General features: G+C 34.1%; 1 protein-coding gene across 1 annotated transcript; it reads left to right on the forward strand.

Annotated features, from left to right (window-relative positions):
* The first annotated feature begins 11,891 nt into the window (after positions 1-11,891).
* On the forward strand, positions 11,892-15,055 carry LOC114297616 (aquaporin PIP1-2). Its single transcript, XM_028242073.2, has 4 exons — positions 11,892-12,394; positions 12,487-12,785; positions 14,173-14,313; positions 14,652-15,055. Exons 1-4 carry the CDS (start codon positions 12,064-12,066, stop codon positions 14,742-14,744), a joined length of 864 nt encoding a protein of 287 aa, XP_028097874.1. The 5' UTR covers positions 11,892-12,063; the 3' UTR covers positions 14,745-15,055.
* The last annotated feature ends 5,270 nt before the right edge of the window (positions 15,056-20,325 follow it).

Raw genomic sequence — 20,325 nt, forward strand, 5'->3', positions numbered from 1 at the left:
TAACCTCTATGTGCCTCTTCCAACCCGTCTTCACCTCGGAATTGTCTTTACGACGAGCCACCCCGGAATCCACCAAAGCTTCAGGCTCGAATTCTTCAGAATCCACCGAAGAACAACTCTCTCTTTTGTAGAACAAACAAAACCTTTGATGTATACTCTTTAAAACATGAGTTGAATATTCAATCAAAACATCAAAGAAAACTCACAAAGTATCCTCAGATATAAACCCTAGAACCCAAAAAGAAGATCTGGAGTAGTAATCCTAAAATCTGATCCAACACGCGAATTTATAGAATCTGTCTCGCAATCTCCGCTCGAGCGCCCAACAGCCCGCTCGAGCGGCTTCAGCAAAATATGCGCGTGATATAACAGAGGTCCGCTCGAGCGCTAGAGAACCCACTCGAGCGCGAAATCACACCTTCCAGTATTTTTACAGACCTGACAACCTTCTGAAACCCAGCATTCTCCGCCCGAGCGGGGTAATGTCCGCTCGAGCGGACAGGCAACTTGCAATGCATTTTTGCATTTTGCTTCGGGGGCGCTGTCCCTCGACCTCGCCGTGGCGCTGTCTCGGACCCGCCAAGGGGCACTGCTCCCTGGACCCCCGCGAGCTGACTGGGCAGCTCGATCCCCATCATAATTAGCGAAGTGGCAATCTTGAAAGCATTAGCATTACAAACTTCTCTGAAAGGCTTGATTTGGGTTGGATTCGCATCTAACAATTCATAGCCTCATTGAAATAAAAATGCGAATAAAATTACAACTCAAAGGAGTTTTGTCAAAACGGTATTGCCAAGAAATAAAACCTAACAGTTCCAATAGTTTCAACAAATTGGTATCAAAATGAGAATGGAACAAAAAATTCATCAAAGTGAGAACAGACTTCAGGTTTCACCATTTTACAGTGTGCGACCGTTGGGGGAAACCAACCGGTCAACCAGTTGGTCGACCGGTTCCCTTTCAAATAGGTAGGTTCAAACAGGTCAAAAGGTTAAACCAGGTTAAAAAAAAATAAAATTAATCTTACTGATCGACTGGCCGGTTGACCAACCGATCGACCCTTCCCTCAATTCTGCATATATTTTATTCGACAGGTTTGATACTGATCGTTGGAAGAAGTCGTATTAAATTGGGAAAACAACTTATTTTTTATTCAGATTTAGGCCAAGTTTGGCAAGTCCATAAAAAGTCAAAAAATTAAAAAGTTACTAAAAAAGTTAAAAATTTAACACTATTCACCAAAAGTCAACAATTACGGCTGCACAACTCTCAATCCTAATTTTTCCCTGCATACTAATTTATGCAATTTTTTAATACACATTTTTTCATAAAAAGTAAAAAAGTTAACCCAAATATTTATATTTTTTTCCTCAATTTTTTAGTTTAAAAAGACAAAAAATACACTTATTTAGAATATCCTAAACAACCCTTTAGTCAAAAAAAAATATGAACGATTCGAGATACTCTTAGGCCAAGTTTGGGAAGTGAAAAAAAAAAGTCAAAAAGTCAAAAAGTTACTCAAAAAGTTAAAAAGTTATTACTATTCACAAAAAGTCAAAAATTACGGCAGTATAACTCTTAATCTTAATTTTTCCCTACACACTAATTTATATAATTTTTTAATATATATTTTTTCATAAAAAGTCAAAAAATTAACCCAAATAACTATATTTTCTTCTTCAACTTTTTAATTTAAAAAGATAATAAATGCACTTATTTAGGACACTCCAAACAATCCCATAATAATAATAGAAGAAGAGGTGGGGGCAGGCTTTGAATTATTTGGCGTTGGGAAATAGAAAGAAGCCGAATTCGTTGACTTCCTGCCTGCACAGCATTCAGTCTACTAGATAGAGCAGCTACGTGTCGAAAATTTTGTGGTCACCGACCTTACCAAAAGCAAAAGTACAACTTCTGCTGGTCACCTGTCCACTTTGGTGGCACGAGCTAAAACGTGATCTTTTAGCTAACTAGCGTTGAGTTAATTTTTTTTTAAAATAATATTTTATAAAATAAAATAAAATTATTTATATTTGTCTATATATAAATTATTTTTAAATTATTTTATAATATATAATATAATTTTATCATAACATAAAATATAACATTAATAAACATATATAATAATATATAATATTAATTTGATCATAACATAAAATATAACATTAATAAACATATATAATAATTTTAATTAAATTATTTATATATTTATGTGTACATATTTATAAAACTATTTAAAAAATGAATTACGAAAAATACAATGTAATTTTCGTTCAATTGAACTATGAAAGTGTATTTTAAATATATATATATATATATGATAATAAAACAAATATTAATATTAATTTTAAAAATAGTGATTAAATTAGAGAACAAAATCATTTAAAATTAAAGAATGATTTGAATTATTTATTTTGATAATTTTAGTCATATCGTTCTATAAATGTGTTACTTAAATATATATATATATATATATATATAGGGTAACTCACACTGACACCCCTGAGATTTATGTTTATTACAGTTCCTCCCTCACCTTTTAGAAATTACATCTCCCCCTAAGGTTTAATATTTCATTACAAATTCCCCCCATCAACAATTTAATTTTTTTAAATACCAATTTTGTCCTCACTGGGTAAATTAAATTGACACCCCTCACATTTTAGAAATTACAATCCCTCCCTAAGGTTTAAAGTAGCATTACCAATTGTCCCCTCGGTTAGTATTAGTTGGAAAAAAAAAATTAGTTGAAAAAAAATTATTTGAAAAAAAAATTTGTTAGTAAAATTTTTAAATTTTTGTTTAAAAATCAACATAAACTCATTTTTTGAATTTAAATTTTTTTCTCAAATTTACAAACTGAGACAACCATTTATAAACCAAAAAAATTATCAAACAAGTTTTTATGACAGTTTTTAAATTTTTTGTTAATATAAATTGAAAACTAAAAACGAAATGGTTACCAAACATGTTTCAGATGGTAAAAATGTCATAAAATTAATAAATAATTAAATAAGTTACCAACGTAAGAAATGACTTATTAAAATATTCTTAGGCTATATATGGTTTGATTTTTAGAAATTTTTTTAAAAAATTAAAAATTAATCTGGTTAAAAAATAAAAAATAAATATCTTTTTTATATAATTTTTAGAGTGGTTAGAAATAATTTTTTACAAATTAAATTGAAACATCCATACGTATGTATATAACCTGCTCAAAAGTTAAAATGATAATTATTTTTTACCCTTAAATGATAATTATTTTTTATTTTTTATTTCTTAACCAAATTAGTTTTTAATTTTTAAAAAAAAATTCTAAAAATCAAACCATACATAGCCAAAGAATCTTTTGATAAGTCATTTCTCACGTTGGTAACTTATTTAATTATTTTTTAATTTTATGACATTTTTACCTTCTAAGGCCTGTTTGGTAACCATTTCGTTTTCAGTTTAAATTTATATTTACAAAAATTTTAAAAACTATCATAAAAATATATTTGATAATTTTTTTGGTTTATAAATGATTGTCTTATTTTGTAAATTTGAGGAAAAAACGCAAATTCTAAAAATGAGTTTACGTTGGTTTTTAAACAAAAATTTAAAAATTTTACTAACAAAATTTTTTTCAATTAATTTTTTTTTTCAACGAATTTTTTTTCCAACTAATATTAATCGATGGGGCAATTGGTAATTTTACTTTAAACCTTAGGGAGGGGATTGTAATTTCTAAAATGTGAGGGGTGTCAATGTAATTTACCCAATGAGGGCAAAATTGGTATTTAAAAAAATTAAATTGCTGAGGGGGAATCTATAATAAAGCTTTAAATCTCAAGGGAGGAGATGTAATTTTCAAAATGTGAGGGGAAAAATTGTAATAAACATAAACTTCAAGGGGTGTCAGTGTAATTTACCCTTATATATATTTTAATAATCTTAACCTTATCATGCTATACAACTGAAATAAATATGTATAATGATTTTATTTGATATTAAATTATAAAATAATAAAAAAAAATTCATTTTGACATTAATAATAATAGTTAAATTGGAAAAAAAAATAATAACATAAAATCAAATATTCTAATTTTTTTATTCATTTGGAAATCAAAATATGTAGAAATGGAAATTATATCAAATTTATTTTAAAAAAGAAATGCGTCACATAAGAGAGAGAAAAATTTTAAGGGTATACACTACTTTTATATGAAAAATTAGTCTAACACCCCTCTCTAATTTTGGATAATAAAAAAGGACCATAATTTATTTTTTTTAATCTTAGATAAGGTACCTTACATCCTTTACTTCTATTTTATTAAAAGAAAATACCAACTTTACTCTCACTCTTCACTCTTTTCTCGCTCTATCTTATATATATATATATATATATATTTAGGTCTCTCTTCTCTCTCTTATCCATCTCTCTGATAGCTCTCTTCTCAAACCATAAAACCCAAATCCATTATATCGTCACTCTCTCACACTGCCACATCCATCTCTTTCCGCTTTGACAATCGCTTCATCACCGTTGCCGATTCTCACTCCAGTATCATTTTTCCATTTATCTTCTCCCATCTCACAATCTTCTCTTCTCAAACCCTAGAATCCAAATCCACTATCTCTTCATTCTCTGACACCTCCACCTCCACCTCCACCTTCTCCCATTCCAAAGACTGTTTCATCACCGCCGGTCTTGTCTATGTCTTCGACGCTAAGTTCCGAACCCCTTCTGTTTCCTTCACAGTCACGTTCACCCGTTGACCTCTTCTATTACCATGATGATGGGCTCTTAGTCTATTTGCTGAAGAATAAAGAGTTTATGATCATAGACAATAATAAACTCACGGATCTTAAGGAATTCGGAGGACCCGATGAAATTTCTTTGGACCTATACCACAGAATTTAAAGGATTTAGTGAAATTTTTCTAGATCTATACCATAGAAATTTCAAAGGACTTATACCAGGTAGTTTTCTCTGGACCTATACCAGAGAATTTTAAGGACTTGTTGAAATTTCTCTTCAACAAATTTCTCTAGACCTATACTAGAGAAATTTCTCTGGACCCATACTAAAGAATTTGGAGAACCTGCTAAAATTTCTCTAGACCCATACTAATGAATTTGGAGGATTTGCTGAAATTTTTGTAGACCTATACCAAACAAATTTATTCGTGAAGAGAATTTTTTTTTGAAATTTCGTTGGACTTATACTAGAGAAACTTCACTTGAACATATATCTAAAATTGTTTTGTCATATTGATTTTCTTTGGCTATTACACATTTGTAATATGAAATTTCACTGGACCTATATCTGAAATTTTTCTGTCACGTTGATTTTCTTCGCAAATGTGGTAAGAGAAATTTACTTGCCTGTTGATTTTTTCTAACACATTTGATTTTTTATTTTTTATTTTTGAAATTTCTCTGCAAATGTAGCAATAGAAATTGAATTGCGTGTTGATTTTCTCTACACATTTGATTTTCTTTGAAATTTCTCTACAAATGTAGTTAGAGAAATTTATTTGCATGTTTAATTTTCTCTAAAATTTCTCTGTAAATGTATTTAGAGAAATTTACTTTCATGTTGATTTTTAACTCAGTGAAATTTTGTCAATTTTGTTTGTTCTGAATTTCATATTCATCACAGATCTTATTTGATAGATCTCGATGAGAACATTCCAAAAACATAATTTTTGTTAAAAAAGGACATCTAAATCAAAAGTTATTGAATTTTTAAGTTTTGAAAGTTTGAATGTAAAACTCAAGGATATTTTAGTCCAATAATTTTGGAGGAAGAGGCGCATGTTTTTGAGGAACATGAGGTATATGAAAGTTTGAGATGTCATTTATCTCTTAAAATTGTAATATTAAGGATCTTAAAAATTAAAAAAAAACCCCACTTATATATATATATATATATATATATGATTTCGGGAGTGACTTTTTTTTTTGATTTATTAACTTATTATAAAAAAATAAAAAATTAAAAATTAAAAATGTACAAAAAATAGAGAGATTATGATGTGATTCAAATAAGCTAATAAATTATATATATATTTTTTTTACCTTTCCAAACGAGGCCTCTGCTGCCTGCCCAAATCATATCCATCAAACTCACCATACATCCTCCAAATATTCAAGTCTATGTACTGCTTCTGTTTCATTTTATTCATCCATTATTTTTTTTTATTATCTCAAAATTCTCAAAATTCATATTTATTATGAAAAGTCAAAATTTTAAATCTAAAATTTTTTAAAATTACCGCTTGTAAAGTAATTATAAATATATTTAAAAATAAGAATAGAAGAGTATTTTTCAAATGATGTGATCTAAGTGTTAACCTTTCTAAACCAGGCCTATGCTGCCAGATAAGGGATGCTACTGTGCCTTAAGGCACACTAGTTACTGCTTTCCCTTTTTGAGAGGTCTTTCCGAATATTTTTTGATAATTTAAATCGTTTATATTGTAAAAAATTAAATTAATCAGATATTCATAACCTCATAATTATATCCTAATTATTTTTAAAAAAAAAAATGCTCCGTAACTCGAAAGTCTTCTGCTCGATTGGCTCGAAAGTAGTTTTCTCTCTCCTCTCTATCTCTTTGGCTTTCCTATCTTCTCTTTTACTATATTCTCGAATGAAAAAAAGGATTGAAACACTCATCACACTCACCTCTCTCTCTGCTCATCCACATCTCTCTCTACTCATCCCTCTCATTCCATAGATCTCTGCGATCCCTCTTGTCTCTGGTAAACCTTCCCATCACTCTTTGGTCGCGGTAGGAGGGTGAACGAACAAGGACGGACGACGACGGAGCAAGACGAACAACGACGGAGGACGAACAATGGCCTACGACAGCAATGGCGAACGAAGGCTTAAATAATGTTTGATGTTTGATGTTTTCAAACAAAGTTGTTTTCATTTTAAAAAAAAAAATTTGGAATCAATTCACTGATCTGGGCATAAAAAATGGTCCATATATGTAACTTGTGAAGAAAAAAATAACAATTCTTGAACCCCTTCAATAGGTACCAGGCACAATTCCTGAACCCCTTTGTTTTGAAAATTTAAACACTTAACTGTTTGATGTTTCCTAGCAAGGTTGTTTTCATTTTAAAAAAAAAAATGGAATCAGTTCACCATAGCAGAAATGTGTTTGGTAATAGCTACCTCTCTCTCTCTGTTCTACCATACGGTGCTCTTCTCTCTCTCTCTCTCTCTCTTTCTGTTCTATTTTTCTTTTTTCTTTTTTTTGTCCAAATGAAATGTCTGGGTGTGTTGACCAGCAGCAACAAGTTGAGTACAAAACTAAATTCGGACCTCCCGAAACATCACATTTTTGAGCTACGTAGCGGCATCGTTTTAAAAATTTATGAAAGTTAGGTTAACTGTTAATTTTTTTATAAATAAATATATTTTGATTATAGGGTTATAAATATCCAATCAACTTAATTTTTTTTTATGAATAATTTACTTGACGAACCTTACAATAAAAACGATTTAAATTATCAAAAAAACATTTGAAAAACCCTCTCCAAAAGCACAACCATAACTGCTGTGACCGCAACAACACCCTCTCTCCGTTTGCCGCCTGCCCAAATCATATCCATCCAACTCACCACACGTCCAAGTAAAAGCTCCAAGTATTCAAATCTATATTCTCCTTCGGTTGTATTTTGTTGATCCATTCTTTTATTTTTTATTGTCTCAAAATGCATATCTATTTTGAAAAGTCAAAATTAAAAATTAATTTTTTTTTCAAAATTAGCACTTGTAAAGTAACTATAAATATGTTTAAAAATGAGAATAGAAAAGTATTTTTGAAATTAAACTTTTAAAAATTGAATTCAAAGTATAATGATTATGTTTTCTTAAAAAGTTTAAAATTTTCAGCAAGGACTATGAATATGGGATGGATGGAGTATATTTTAGAATATTGCTATAATGATTATCAATTCAATAATGATTCATCCCCCTTTTCCTTCCACCCCTTTGACCCCCTCTCTCTCTCATTGGTTACATTTTCTTTTTCTTTTTTTTCCTGCTCCTCCAATCACCACCCGCCACATGGCAAAGGGAGGTGAGGGGGTGACCCCCAAAAGGGGGTCCCAAGCATTATTCTTATCAATTTTTGCTATCATATTTTGTCATTGAATTGGGTTAACAAGTGTCCTGATATTTTTTTAAAAAAAGAAAGAAGAGAAAATTAAAATTTAAGTTATTTTTTTTATTAATTTTAAGCTTTGTTTCAATTTTTTTTGAACATTTCTAAAACATGTTTTTGTATTTTTTTTAATATTAAACAATAATTATGGGACACTTGTAAGTATATGTCTTTTTCGTTTGATATATCAATTTAATTTTCACTATTACATTTGATATATACATACATATATATATATATATATATATATAAATACTGAGTTTATTATTCCAATATTATTTTGATAAATAAAATAATAAAAAGAAACTTTTTTTAAAATCCTTAATATTAAGATTTTATAAGATAAATAACATACAATATTTTTACAGTAGTTAAGGTCTCTCAACATTTTTACAGAGAAAATTTAACTCAAAAATCCGACTCAGAGAAATTTCAATTTTCTCTGAGTCGGGGTTGAAATTTTTCTGAGTTGTGCAAAATTTCTATGACTCGAGCAAATTTTCTTTGAGTTGAATTTTCTATGTGAAAATGTTGAGGGACCTTAACTAATAAAAAAAATATCTTAGACCTCTCCTACTATAAAAAGTTTAAGAAGGATGTTTCACTAATTTTTCCAGTAATAAATATAATATGATATAAAAATATATAGGTTAAAAGCTAATTTTTTAGTTTTTTTTTTTGAAAAAATATGCAAAAAAAAATAAAAAAATAATGTGATCCAAAAAAATCAAAGAATTAATAAGCTGACTTTTAACTTAATTGCCAAAAACACAGCAAAAAAACATAATTTGGTTTGAGTTTTTCAAACAATGAAGTATAATGATTGCTATGATTAAAAATAACACGAAGCTAATTCAAAAAATCATAAAAAAAAAAAAAAATTATGTTGGTTTGCTAAAAGAATTATATTTTAACATAAATCATGTTCACATCTCAATATAAGAGTTTGACATTTTTTATGTTGTCATCTCAATTTGAGAGACCTTTTGGATTTGGTAGGCCTTTGGTGGTATGAATCATTCACTTTTATGGATTTGTTGAGTAAAATATTTATGCAAAAATAAGATGATTAGATATCAGTAGTTATATGTTTGAATTATATTTGTTTTAAAAAAATGGACGACAAATTATATTTTAAGAATAACCATCTATTTTTGTAATACAAATTTGATTCAAACATATAATTACTGATATCCGATCATCTTATTTTTTGCTTTAATATTTTATTCAATGAATCTTAAAAAGTGAACGTTCAAATTGTCAAAATAAGACCTGTGTTGGGCTTTACGGCTCTCTTAAATTTTCTCATGTTAAGATGTTAATATTAAAAAAATTTAACAAACTTTAATTATTGCTAACGTTTCATTTGGTGAGACTAAAAAGTCAATTTATTGAAAAAAAAATTTATTTTATTAACATTATGTATAAATATGAAAAATATAAAATATAAAATAAAACATAGATGTGAGACAAATATGTTAGACTCATACATATGAGGGGCTGACCTTTTGTCTCACATCTGTCCCATTATATGAAAATCTTCTTTGCACTTATTTTTTTATAAAATAATAATAAAATATCTAAATAAAATTTAATGGGAAATATTATTTTTCAATTACCAACAGCGATATAGTTGTTCAATTTATTTACAGTCAATACATTTATATATATATCGTTATTATTTTCAACTAAGGAAAAGTCGTGTTTTATTCACATTATATGAATAAAATCAATTTTATCAATAATTTACATTATTATATTTTAATATAATGCTATATTTATCCTTTTTGTTAATACAATATTAATAATTTTATTGACAATTTGACTGATGTATCAGATAAAAATATGGACTGGACTTTTTTATTTGAATTAGAGGTGTTGTCTGGATTTATAAAATTTACTACTCCATGAGGTTTATTTTAATGATTTAAATTATTTATTTTGTAAGGCTTTTTATTTATATTATTCATATAAAAAATTAAGTTGATAATTGTAACTTGTTCAAGTTATCTTATTTGTCCAAAAAAAAAAAAATTATTTTTAACTTTTTTTAGTTTTTTAAAGATAAATATAATAAATTAAATATGTTATAATTATTAAATTAACTTAATTTTTTTTAATAAATAATGTTAAAAAAAAAAAACAAAGGGTTCATTTGAAAAGAATTTTTTAGTCTGACTTTTTTACTTATTTAACATAACTAAATTAACTCTATTTGGAAAGAATTTTTTGATTTTTAAATTTTTTTTAAAAAAATAATCAGCTTGTTTAGTTCTAGTTTTTAAAAAATAGTTTTCAAAAAATTTTACTTTTTTATTTTTCGTATTTTAATGTTTTCAATGAATTTTTTTAATATTTCAAGCATTTTTTTTTAATTTTTAGACACACCTAACATAAATACATTTAAAAAGTATAATATTTGTGAAAAAAACTTTAAAAAATACACTAAATACCAAAAAATAAAAAAGTATGAAAATTCAATATATTTTTATATTTTTGTATATTTATTAATTTTTTAAAATATTTTTTCACAAATATTTTACTATTTCAGATACATCTAAGTAAAGTGTATCTAAAAAGCTAAAAAAATTACTTAAAATTTTAAAAATATTCACTAAAAACAAAAAAATATGAAAAATAAAAAATAAAATTTTTAGAAATCTGAATTTAAAAAGCTGAAACTAAACATACTGAATATAATTATAATTTAAATATAATATTTTATTTTATTTTTTATATTTTTTTAATACCAACCCACTCCAAACCGACTTGTCAAACGGCAACAAAATAAATTCAAACAACACCAACCTATCTCGATCATACACCGTAGACAAACTAAACTCCTAAAATAAACGGTGACAATTACATTTCTTTTGGCAACAATAGTAGTACCAAACCAAACTTCCTTTTTTCCATATGTAGTCTGAAGTTGGGCCGGCAGGCCTCATATGAACGTTGCAGATGTGTGGAGGAGAATTTGCCAGCTAGGATTTAGCCTCACAAGAATAAATGGCCCAACCGACCAAAGCAACGTCGTTTTCATGAATCGCACAAAGGGTATTTTAGTCCTTCTACTACACTAATGAAAGAAATGAATTATGAGTGGTCGGTCGTAGGATAACAAAATTAAAATGATTTATGTACATCACTTGGTCACACCACTCAGGGTTGCAAATGTACATGCTCGTCTCGAACAGGTTCAAACTCAATTCGATTAGAGTTTGTTTGAATTGGATTCATTAATTCTTTTTTGTTTTTTTTATTTAAGTATCAACCCGTTAAATTTTTAATAAATAACTCTAAACGTTGTAAAGTTTAGTTAGCTTGTTTAATATTTATTATTTATATATTAAATAATGTAAAAATATGTATAAAAATAAGATAAATATATTATTTATATATTTTAAAAATATAAATATAAATATAAATATAAATAATAATTAACTAGAGATAGTACATTTATATAGTATTAGTAGTAGATATTATTATTTTGATAAAATATTAATTTTTTAAAATATTTATATATATTGTATATATAATTATATAATTAAAATTTTAATCGTAATTTTAATTTCATATGCGAGTATGAATTTATAAACTCGTGCATAAATTTGAATTCTAGTCAAGTCTAAACTAATTTAGCTCAAGTTCAATTTATTAAATTTTTATTGACCTTCGATTAAAATTTTAATAAATAAATTTATACCTACTAAAATTCAGTTGGAGTCGACTGATTTGGAGCCTGCACCACTTGTCTTCAACGTCTGCAAAGGCCCTGCTATATATAGACCCATCACTCCCCACTCCCTCTTCATCAGCAGCCACCATTCACTCACCACCACTGCTCTAGTCTAGAGAGAGAATTTGTAGCGATTTGTGTTAGAGAGAGAGAGAGAGAGATGGAGGGCAAGGAGGAGGATGTGAGATTGGGAGCCAACAAGTTCACAGAGAGGCAACCGATCGGGACAGCGGCACAGGGCGGAGACAAGGACTACAAGGAGCCACCTCCGGCGCCGCTGTTCGAACCAAGCGAGCTGACTTCGTGGTCGTTCTACAGAGCTGGGATCGCGGAGTTCATGGCCACTTTTCTCTTCCTATACATCACCATTTTGACGGTGATGGGTGTAGTTCAGTCCAAAACCAAGTGCTCAACGGTCGGAATTCAAGGCATCGCATGGTCCTTCGGCGGCATGATCTTCGCCCTCGTCTACTGCACTGCCGGCATCTCAGGTTCCACACACACTAAATTCACATACTACATTTCATTATACAAAATGTTTGAGCGTTAGTGTAATTGCTGCCTAACTAATGTATGTGAACAGGGGGGCATATAAACCCAGCGGTGACGTTTGGGCTGCTATTGGCTCGGAAGTTGTCGTTGACGAGGGCGGTGTTTTACATGGTGATGCAGTGCCTTGGTGCGATATGCGGAGCTGCTGTGGTGAAGGGCTTCCAAAGCAGCAGCAAGTACGTGATGCTTGGTGGTGGGGCCAACGTTGTTAACCCTGGTTACACCAAAGGCGATGGCCTTGGTGCTGAGATCGTCGGTACCTTTGTCCTTGTTTACACCGTCTTCTCCGCCACTGACGCCAAGCGTAGTGCCAGAGACTCCCACGTCCCTGTAAGCTCAAATTCCTCTCCTGTTCTCTCTCCCACAAATGTTTTTCGACCAATGTTACCTACAAACAGGGCCGGCTTTCAAAGCGGCGACTTTGCCTGCCTTGCGTCCAAGCCGGCCCCGCCTACAAAAATGCTGAAAATATTTGCTTGTTTGGTTTGTTTTTGAAAAAAATTCGAGGGAGTTGTTTTAAAAAAAATTTTGATTTGTTTGCTTGTATATTTTGAAAGTAGTTTTGGAATTTGGGAGTTTGTGATGATTTGATATTTTGTTGTAATTGAGTAAATGTATGTGAGAGAAAAAGTGATTGAGAATGAGAGAGAAGAGAAAACATGTGATTGATTGATGTGTAAGAGAGAGAAAGTGATTTTAAAATTTTTTTGAGAAAAATCTCAAACCAAACAATTTTTTAGAATTTTTTTTCTAAAAGGCATCTCTAAAACTCAAACCAAGCCTACCTTTACGGCCCACTATTTTGTTTTGAAATGTTGCAAAATGATAGTCGCATTTGAAAAGTTAAAAGTAAAAAATATTTGATTTTTTAAAATTATTTTTTTGAGTAATTATAAATCTATTAAATTTTTTTAAAAATAGAAATATTAATGAAAAAATATTTTAAATTTTAAATTTAAATGTAATGATATATGTTCCTTACAAAACTTAAAAATTCTTAAAAGGAACTAACAAATTAAAATAGAGAGTATGTTCTGCTTATATAAGAGTTCAATAAATATCATCCACACATTATTTTTTTGGCATTATCAGCAATTAAGTGATGCATGACTAAGACTTCGTTTGGGAAGTGGGTTAGTTTTTTGACTTTTTAGTTTTTTTGACTATTTTAGCCTGCCTCAAAAACTTGGTTTGGGAATGATTTTTTGAATTTTTTGAATTTTTTTGTGAGAGATGAGTGTAATGATTATGAGTTGAATGTGATGTTTTGTTTGTTGTGATTAAAATAGTCTATTTTATCTTTTGTGACTAAAATAGACAAAAAAAGCTCCAAATCATCTTCCCAAACGGTGCCTAAAATATATATAATATTTGTCATTTAATTTTTTGCAACTAAATACTACACACTAATGTAGTTATGATTATCGAATCGATCTGATTTTTTTCATAAATAGTTATACGTTATGGTTTAAAAAATAATTAACTCGAATTATTAAAATAAGGCTTGTGGTATGCTTATAATCCAAACAGCATATTGTGAACCGAAGTATAGTTGCCTCCGATTTTATTTCAATAACATATGAGTGTATTGGTATCAGTAAGATGCTTTTTACAAATTAGCCAATATTTAAACTTATACCACACACATATGCATATATTTATATAGATAGATATTGTTGGTGGTGTTGATGATCTGTGAGATGATGGTGGAATGCAGATTTTGGCACCATTGCCAATTGGGTTCGCGGTATTCTTGGTGCACTTGGCCACCATTCCCATAACTGGTACAGGTATCAACCCAGCAAGGAGTCTGGGTGCAGCCATTGTCTACAACAAGGACCACGCATGGGATGACCATGTAAGCTCCACTCACAAACCTTTCTTTCTTTTCAATAGTTTATGAGAAAAGTTAGGGATCATTGAATTTTTTTCATGAAAATATTCATGAAAGATTTATGATTCTTGAATTACCTTGATTAGTGTGTGGTGCTTTATTCTAAGTGTAATATAAGAGTTACAAAATTTTCATGATTATTTTCATGAAAGATTTTTCATGATACCTACCATTGTTGATAGTTTATATGTAGTCCACATATATACATATAAAAGCAACATGTAATCAGAGAGGTTTGATTTTGTTCGTCGTTTACTCATATAAATGGGTGGTGTTGTTTTGCTTTGTCGATTGATTTACAGTGGATTTTTTGGGTGGGACCATTTATTGGAGCAGCACTCGCAGCTTTGTATCACCAGGTCGTGATCAGAGCAATTCCCTTCAAGTCCAAATGATGATCATGATCATATTTGGATTCACATGCTTTCATTTCTAGCCGTTGATTATCCTCTTTTGTTTTTTCGTTTTTTCTTTTTAATGTGGTTTTGTGTATGTATTGGATCTCTAGAGGATGTAGTATGTTATGGAAAAGAGCTTTTGCTGCTGTTTGATATGTATGGTCCAAGTAGGGCCCAATCAAAAGTCGATGGTTGGGGTTATTGGATCATCTTGTGTTGTATATGTGTGTGGGGCTGGCAATGGCAGTGCAATTTGAAATTGGTCATAATAATGAGAGCAAACCGACCAAACCTGGTCTTTCACATCATGAATTTGGAGTTGTTATTTTGTCTCTTTGCAATTATAATAGTTGCTGCGGAAAGCTGGATGGGGACTTGAGTAGTTATTTACGCCCGTCCAAATATATTACCTGAATAATTTTTCTTTTTCGAATTGAGTAGTTAAAAAAATAAAAAAAAAATTGAGTAAAATGAAATCACATATTTCTCATATTACATATATATATACATTGGATAATATTGGGGCACCAATCACACTGAATACTTACAAGGAAGTTAAACTATCATGGATTAACTATGAAGTCTCCCATTTTCAATTCAAGTTCAATTCTTGTCAAATTTTTTTGATTATCCAAATTATGCGATCATATGTTGTCTTTGATCAAACTAGGTCCAAAATTTTTGCTTAAGATACGATTTCTGTTTATATATATATATATAGAAGATTACACAAAATATAACCTCAACAATAAATGTTGTAAAAGTTTATCAATCTATATACATTTTTATGTGTTTAATTTTGGTGTAATGTAAAATTGTTTGTCACGTGCTAGTGCTAATACCATTGTATTAGTTTTCGAGTGGTTAGAGGAGTCTAGTCAGTCACACAGGGGCAGAGGCAGTTTTTGAGTGGTTAGAGGAGTCTAGTCAGTCACACAGGGGCAGAGGCTAATGATCATTTTCATGAGATACTGGATGAGATCCGTAGTGGAATCTCACTAGGCACACTATACTGATGCCCGAATAAAACTGACATTGGTTTAATACTTTGGTAAGCTATTTTTAACAAATAAAAACATGTTTTATTTTCTATTTTTTCATGCTGAGAAATAAAAAAACATGTTGAGTAGTGGTTAATTGATCATTGTTTATGCAAGACAACGAGGGTAACATTTGATGATACAGTTACTACACAATGGGTCTCAGGTGGAATGGGTAGGACTAATCCACGCTTCTTCAATCGGTAACTGAGTGTTCAAGTCCACCAGAAAACCTGCACAGGAGTTCAATGGGAACGGGGAGTCCCCCAGCGAACCCTTCGACGAGCAAGTTAAAGAGAAAGAGAAGTGAAATGTAGAGAGATGCATTGGAGATAAAAAACTTAACATTCTTCTAGTCTTCAACGTTTGCTTATATCCTTTGGTCCTCATTTCGCTATCCCTTCCGACTTGCCATCTTGGCCGAAAGTCTATGCTGTAGCTTACCTTGTTCAAGGTAAGGGGGTGCTGTTCCGACGGAAAGGTGTTGCTGTAATAAATGCTATGATGGGCTGCATTAATGGTGATGTGTGGTGGCAATAACTTTGCAGATCTTTGTCTGCTGATGTGGCTTGTCCTTTACCTGCCGTATGTCTGAAAGTCATTGGCTCTTTATGCTACGTTGGATTCCAGCTGTTCTGGACTTTACCAGCTGGGTTATGTATTGGGCTCCAAGTGATGGGCTTGGGTTGTTCATAGTGGGCTATGGCCTTTATGGGCTTACCCACGTTAGTAGTCCCCCATTCCCGAGTGCAACTTTAGTCCAACGAAGGAAATACTAATGGAGAGAATGAGGGTGTTAGAGATTGGCAGGATGGAGGTCGACCGGTAGGGGCGACCGAGTGGAAGGGAGGACCATGAGGTAGACCGACCGTGAAGTGGACCGACCGCGAATCGTGGCCGAGTGGAAGGGCCGACCACGAGGAGGGCCGACCGCGAAGGTTGGCCGAGTAGGAGGGCCGACCGCAAAGGGTAAGGTGGAGGGGCGTGGGGCTCAAGAGGCGGCGTGTCACGTGGTGATTTGAAGTGGAAAAGACAGGGTAAGGGGAGGAGACAGTGGATCGTGGTCGCACACGTGGCAACATCTCGTGGGGGGGGGGGAAGATTAGGCGTTGGATCAGAAATGAAACGATAGGTCATTATAGGTGTTGAAAAGACAGTTTTGGCGGATGTTTTGAAAATTTTTCAAACTGGCGCAAATTAATTGCGACCCTTGGAATACGGGCAAGCCTTGGGCTTTTGGCATTATTCGATTTACCTACTTCTTTGCTAAAAATCAAAACATCCCAAGTGTTAACTCCTTTGTTGCTGACGATACACCTCTGCAACATTTTTTCAATTTCCTTGCACCTGCATTCGAAGTGATTCGAAGACATACCACGGAAATGGCCCAAGAAGAAGCTGTGAATGTCAGGGTGGATCCGCTTGGTGATGATGACGCAGTGGAGTTAGCAGAGCAGTATAGGACGGAGAGGCAAATGGAGAGGGTGGGGGAACAGGTGGTACGATCTCATGCTTCCACCATGATAGCAGCTCCGAAGCCAATCAGCCAGGCGGAACCAGATCACTGGCACACGAAGGCTGACAAATCGACGGTTACCGCGGCGGAGTTAAGAGGCTATTCGCAAAAAATACCATGTGCTGGCTGAAATAGAGTTATTGTTGCCGACGTCAACAGAAAGGCCATCCGACACAAGGCCGGGGGAGTTTGCCCTTTATGAGGAAGCATTGAAGGGAGGACTGAGGCTGCCACTGCCGTAAGTGGTGGTAGATGTCCTGAACCGTTTGGAAGGGGCACCGGGCCAACTAATGCCCAACGCGTGGAAGATTGTATTGGCCTGTGCAAGCGCGTGGCCGAAGGCGAACGAAGGGGCGGCCATGACAGTAGACGAATTCTTCGCATGTTATAAGGCCTCAGGACAACAAGAGACTTGGGTGACGTTGCAGGCGACGGCAGAGAGGGGTCTGGTGGCGGGGCTGCCATCATCAATTAAAGGTTGGAGGCCGCGGTGGTTCTATGTGTCTGCGAATGGAGGGGCTGGGGTGCGCACGGTGTGAAGAGTGCCCACCAAATCTATAGAGCCAAGATTGGGAGCAGCGGCAGAGGAGAGAATAAAGAAGGTGAAGGCATGGCGGGAGAATGAGGGGGTCAGGTGGGACGAGCTTATTCAACCTTCAGCCTTGTTTGCGGCGAGATTGGGCCCTCAGCTGAGCGTTGGAGATCTGGAAAGGGCTGAACTAGAGGTGAGGAGGAAAGCGCAAGAGGCTGAGGATATGGCCATCCTTGCCAAAGCCAGTAAGTTCAAGGAGGCGCAGGATGACCGACCGCATAAGCCGATCGGGCGGGAGAGGATTCGACCGCGCCCAAAATCGTTGGAGAAAAAAGACTTGGGTGAGTCTGAGCCACGACCGCCCCCGATTGATCCTTTGAAACAGAGGGCCAAGGAGATGGGCAGTGTGGGGAGGAAGAAAAGAAAGGTGAGGAGGGGTGAGGGGGAGCCTGCCTTGAAGAGGAGGAGGGAAGTGATGGCAGAAGAGACCAGCATAGCCAAGGAGGCAGAAAAATGGGGAATGGAGGAGACCCTAGGAGGGGTGGTCGTCCTAGAAGTGGTGGAGATCGCCTCGGAGAGAGTGGAGGTCGTCCTAATAATGGTGGAGATCGCCTCAGAGGTGGCGAGGGTCGCCCTCGAAGTGCAAGTAGAAGGTGGGGCAACTAGCCCTGAGCCAAGGGGAGGAGAACAACCCCAGGGGGGTCCTGCACCCCAAGGAGAGGGTGTAGGGCTGATGACCAGGATCTACCACGCTCGCGCAGTGGCTGGGCGACTGGATGGGGAAGAAGGCCCAGCCAGGGTTGGTGCAGATCGCCTTGTGGGGATCGTGGATGAGGCAGCCGTGCGCTCAGTAGCCAGAGTCAATGAGGCTGAGTTGCTGAGGGGGTTATGCTCTGCTCAAATGGAGGTAACCACCTTAGTAGGAGCTCTGCTAAGAAAGGCGGCGGCTGCAAAGATGAAGGCAGACAAGGCCCAGGCTCAACTTGCAAGTTTGAAGGAAGAGCGTGCAGGCTGGGAGAGTGCCCATGTTGAGCTGCGAGTGGTCAAGTTGGAGCTGGAGAACGAACGCCGCCAGGTTGTGTCGCTCAAGTTCCAACTGGCAGGCGAGCAAAAGAAGCTGGGAGATGCTCAAAAGGATTGCGCGGTCGCCATCGAGCGATTTGAAGAGGCTATGACCAGCAATGAAAATCTGCGTGCCCAGCAGATCAAGGAAAAAGAAGATGCAGACCTGGAGATTGCTGGGCTGCAGAAGGACCTGGAAGATGAGCATGTTAAGGCAGGGGAGGTGAGGGAGGGCCTGCAGAAGGAGTTGTAGGAAGAGAGGGCCAAGGCGGCTGCTGAAAGGACGACCCTGCAGAGGGAGTTGGAGGAGGAGAGAGCCAAGGCAGCCTCTGAAAGGGCGGCATACCCCGATCTGTGTGTTACAGCAGTAGATTAGTTCAAGGGGTCTGCTGAATTTCAGATGGCAGTTGATGCCGCGGGCGCCAGCAGCTTGGCGAGGGAGGAGTCTGGGGATGCGGGCCCATCGAGAACGACCGCTGGGGGCGGGACTGAGGTAGAAATTATTGAGAGCTTCCAGCGGTCAGACTTCTATAAGCACGAAATGGCTGAGTTCTGGGACAGTGGCTGGAAAATGTTCAAGCGTAAAGCTGAAGAGCTGTTCCCAGGCTTAGACCCCAGTAGTGTAAAAATTGACGAAGACGATGTGGCCCAGACCCCCCTGGATGAGGGGATTGAAGAAGAAGACCTCGTTTCCAGTGAGGAGGAATAATTGAAGAAGAAGGAGAAGACCTTGCACATAGAGTTGTCTTTTTTTTTTTTTGAAATACTGCAATGAACTTATGTACCAGCTGGTGAATAAATGAAATTTGAGTTGTGTTTTAAGTTCATTATTTTTGCTTGTACATCTGGAATGTATAAATTATTGTGAAGTGTAAAATGCAAGGAAAACTCAAGGTAAAGTGAATTTTAATTTGTAAGAAAAATTCAATGCAGAGTGAGAGTGAGAAAATTCAATGCAGAGTGAATTTTAATTTGAACTCAATGCAGAGTGAATTTTAACTTGTAAGGAAAAATTCAAAGCAGAGTGAATGTGAGAGAACTCAATGCAGAGTGAATTTTAACTTGTGAGAAAAATTCAATGCAGAGTGAATGTGAGAGAACTGAATGCATAGTGAATTTTAACTTGTAAGAAAAATTCAATGCAGAGTGAATGTGAGAGAACTCAATGCAGAGCAAATTTTAACTTGTAAGAAAAATTCAACGCAGAGTGAGAGTGAGAAAATTCAATGCAGAGTGAATTTTAACTTGTGAGAAAAAATTCAATGTAGAGTGAATGTGAGAGAACTCAATGCAGAGTGAATCTTAACTTGTAAGAAAAATTCAATGCAGAGCAGTCTGGTCGAGCTCTTCATGTTCAGTCTGGCTAAGGCTTTTTGTGACTCGGTCTAGGTGAGGCTTTTTGTGACTCGGTCTGGCTAAGCTCTTCAT

The sequence above is a fragment of the Camellia sinensis genome, chromosome 8, assembly GCF_055761805.1.
Source record: "Camellia sinensis isolate YWXY chromosome 8, ASM5576180v1, whole genome shotgun sequence".
In the NCBI taxonomy this organism is placed as follows: domain Eukaryota; kingdom Viridiplantae; phylum Streptophyta; class Magnoliopsida; order Ericales; family Theaceae; genus Camellia; species Camellia sinensis.

Excerpts from the sequence above, each read along its gene's own strand:
- LOC114297616 (XM_028242073.2), top strand. The coding sequence starts at position 12,064 with ATGGAGGGCAAGGAGGAGGATGTGAGATTGGGAGCCAACAAGTTCACA. Across the intron at positions 12,786-14,172 it reads CCAGAGACTCCCACGTCCCT|ATTTTGGCACCATTGCCAAT; the intron begins GTAAGCTCAAAT and ends GGTGGAATGCAG. Across the intron at positions 14,314-14,651 it reads ACCACGCATGGGATGACCAT|TGGATTTTTTGGGTGGGACC; the intron begins GTAAGCTCCACT and ends ATTGATTTACAG.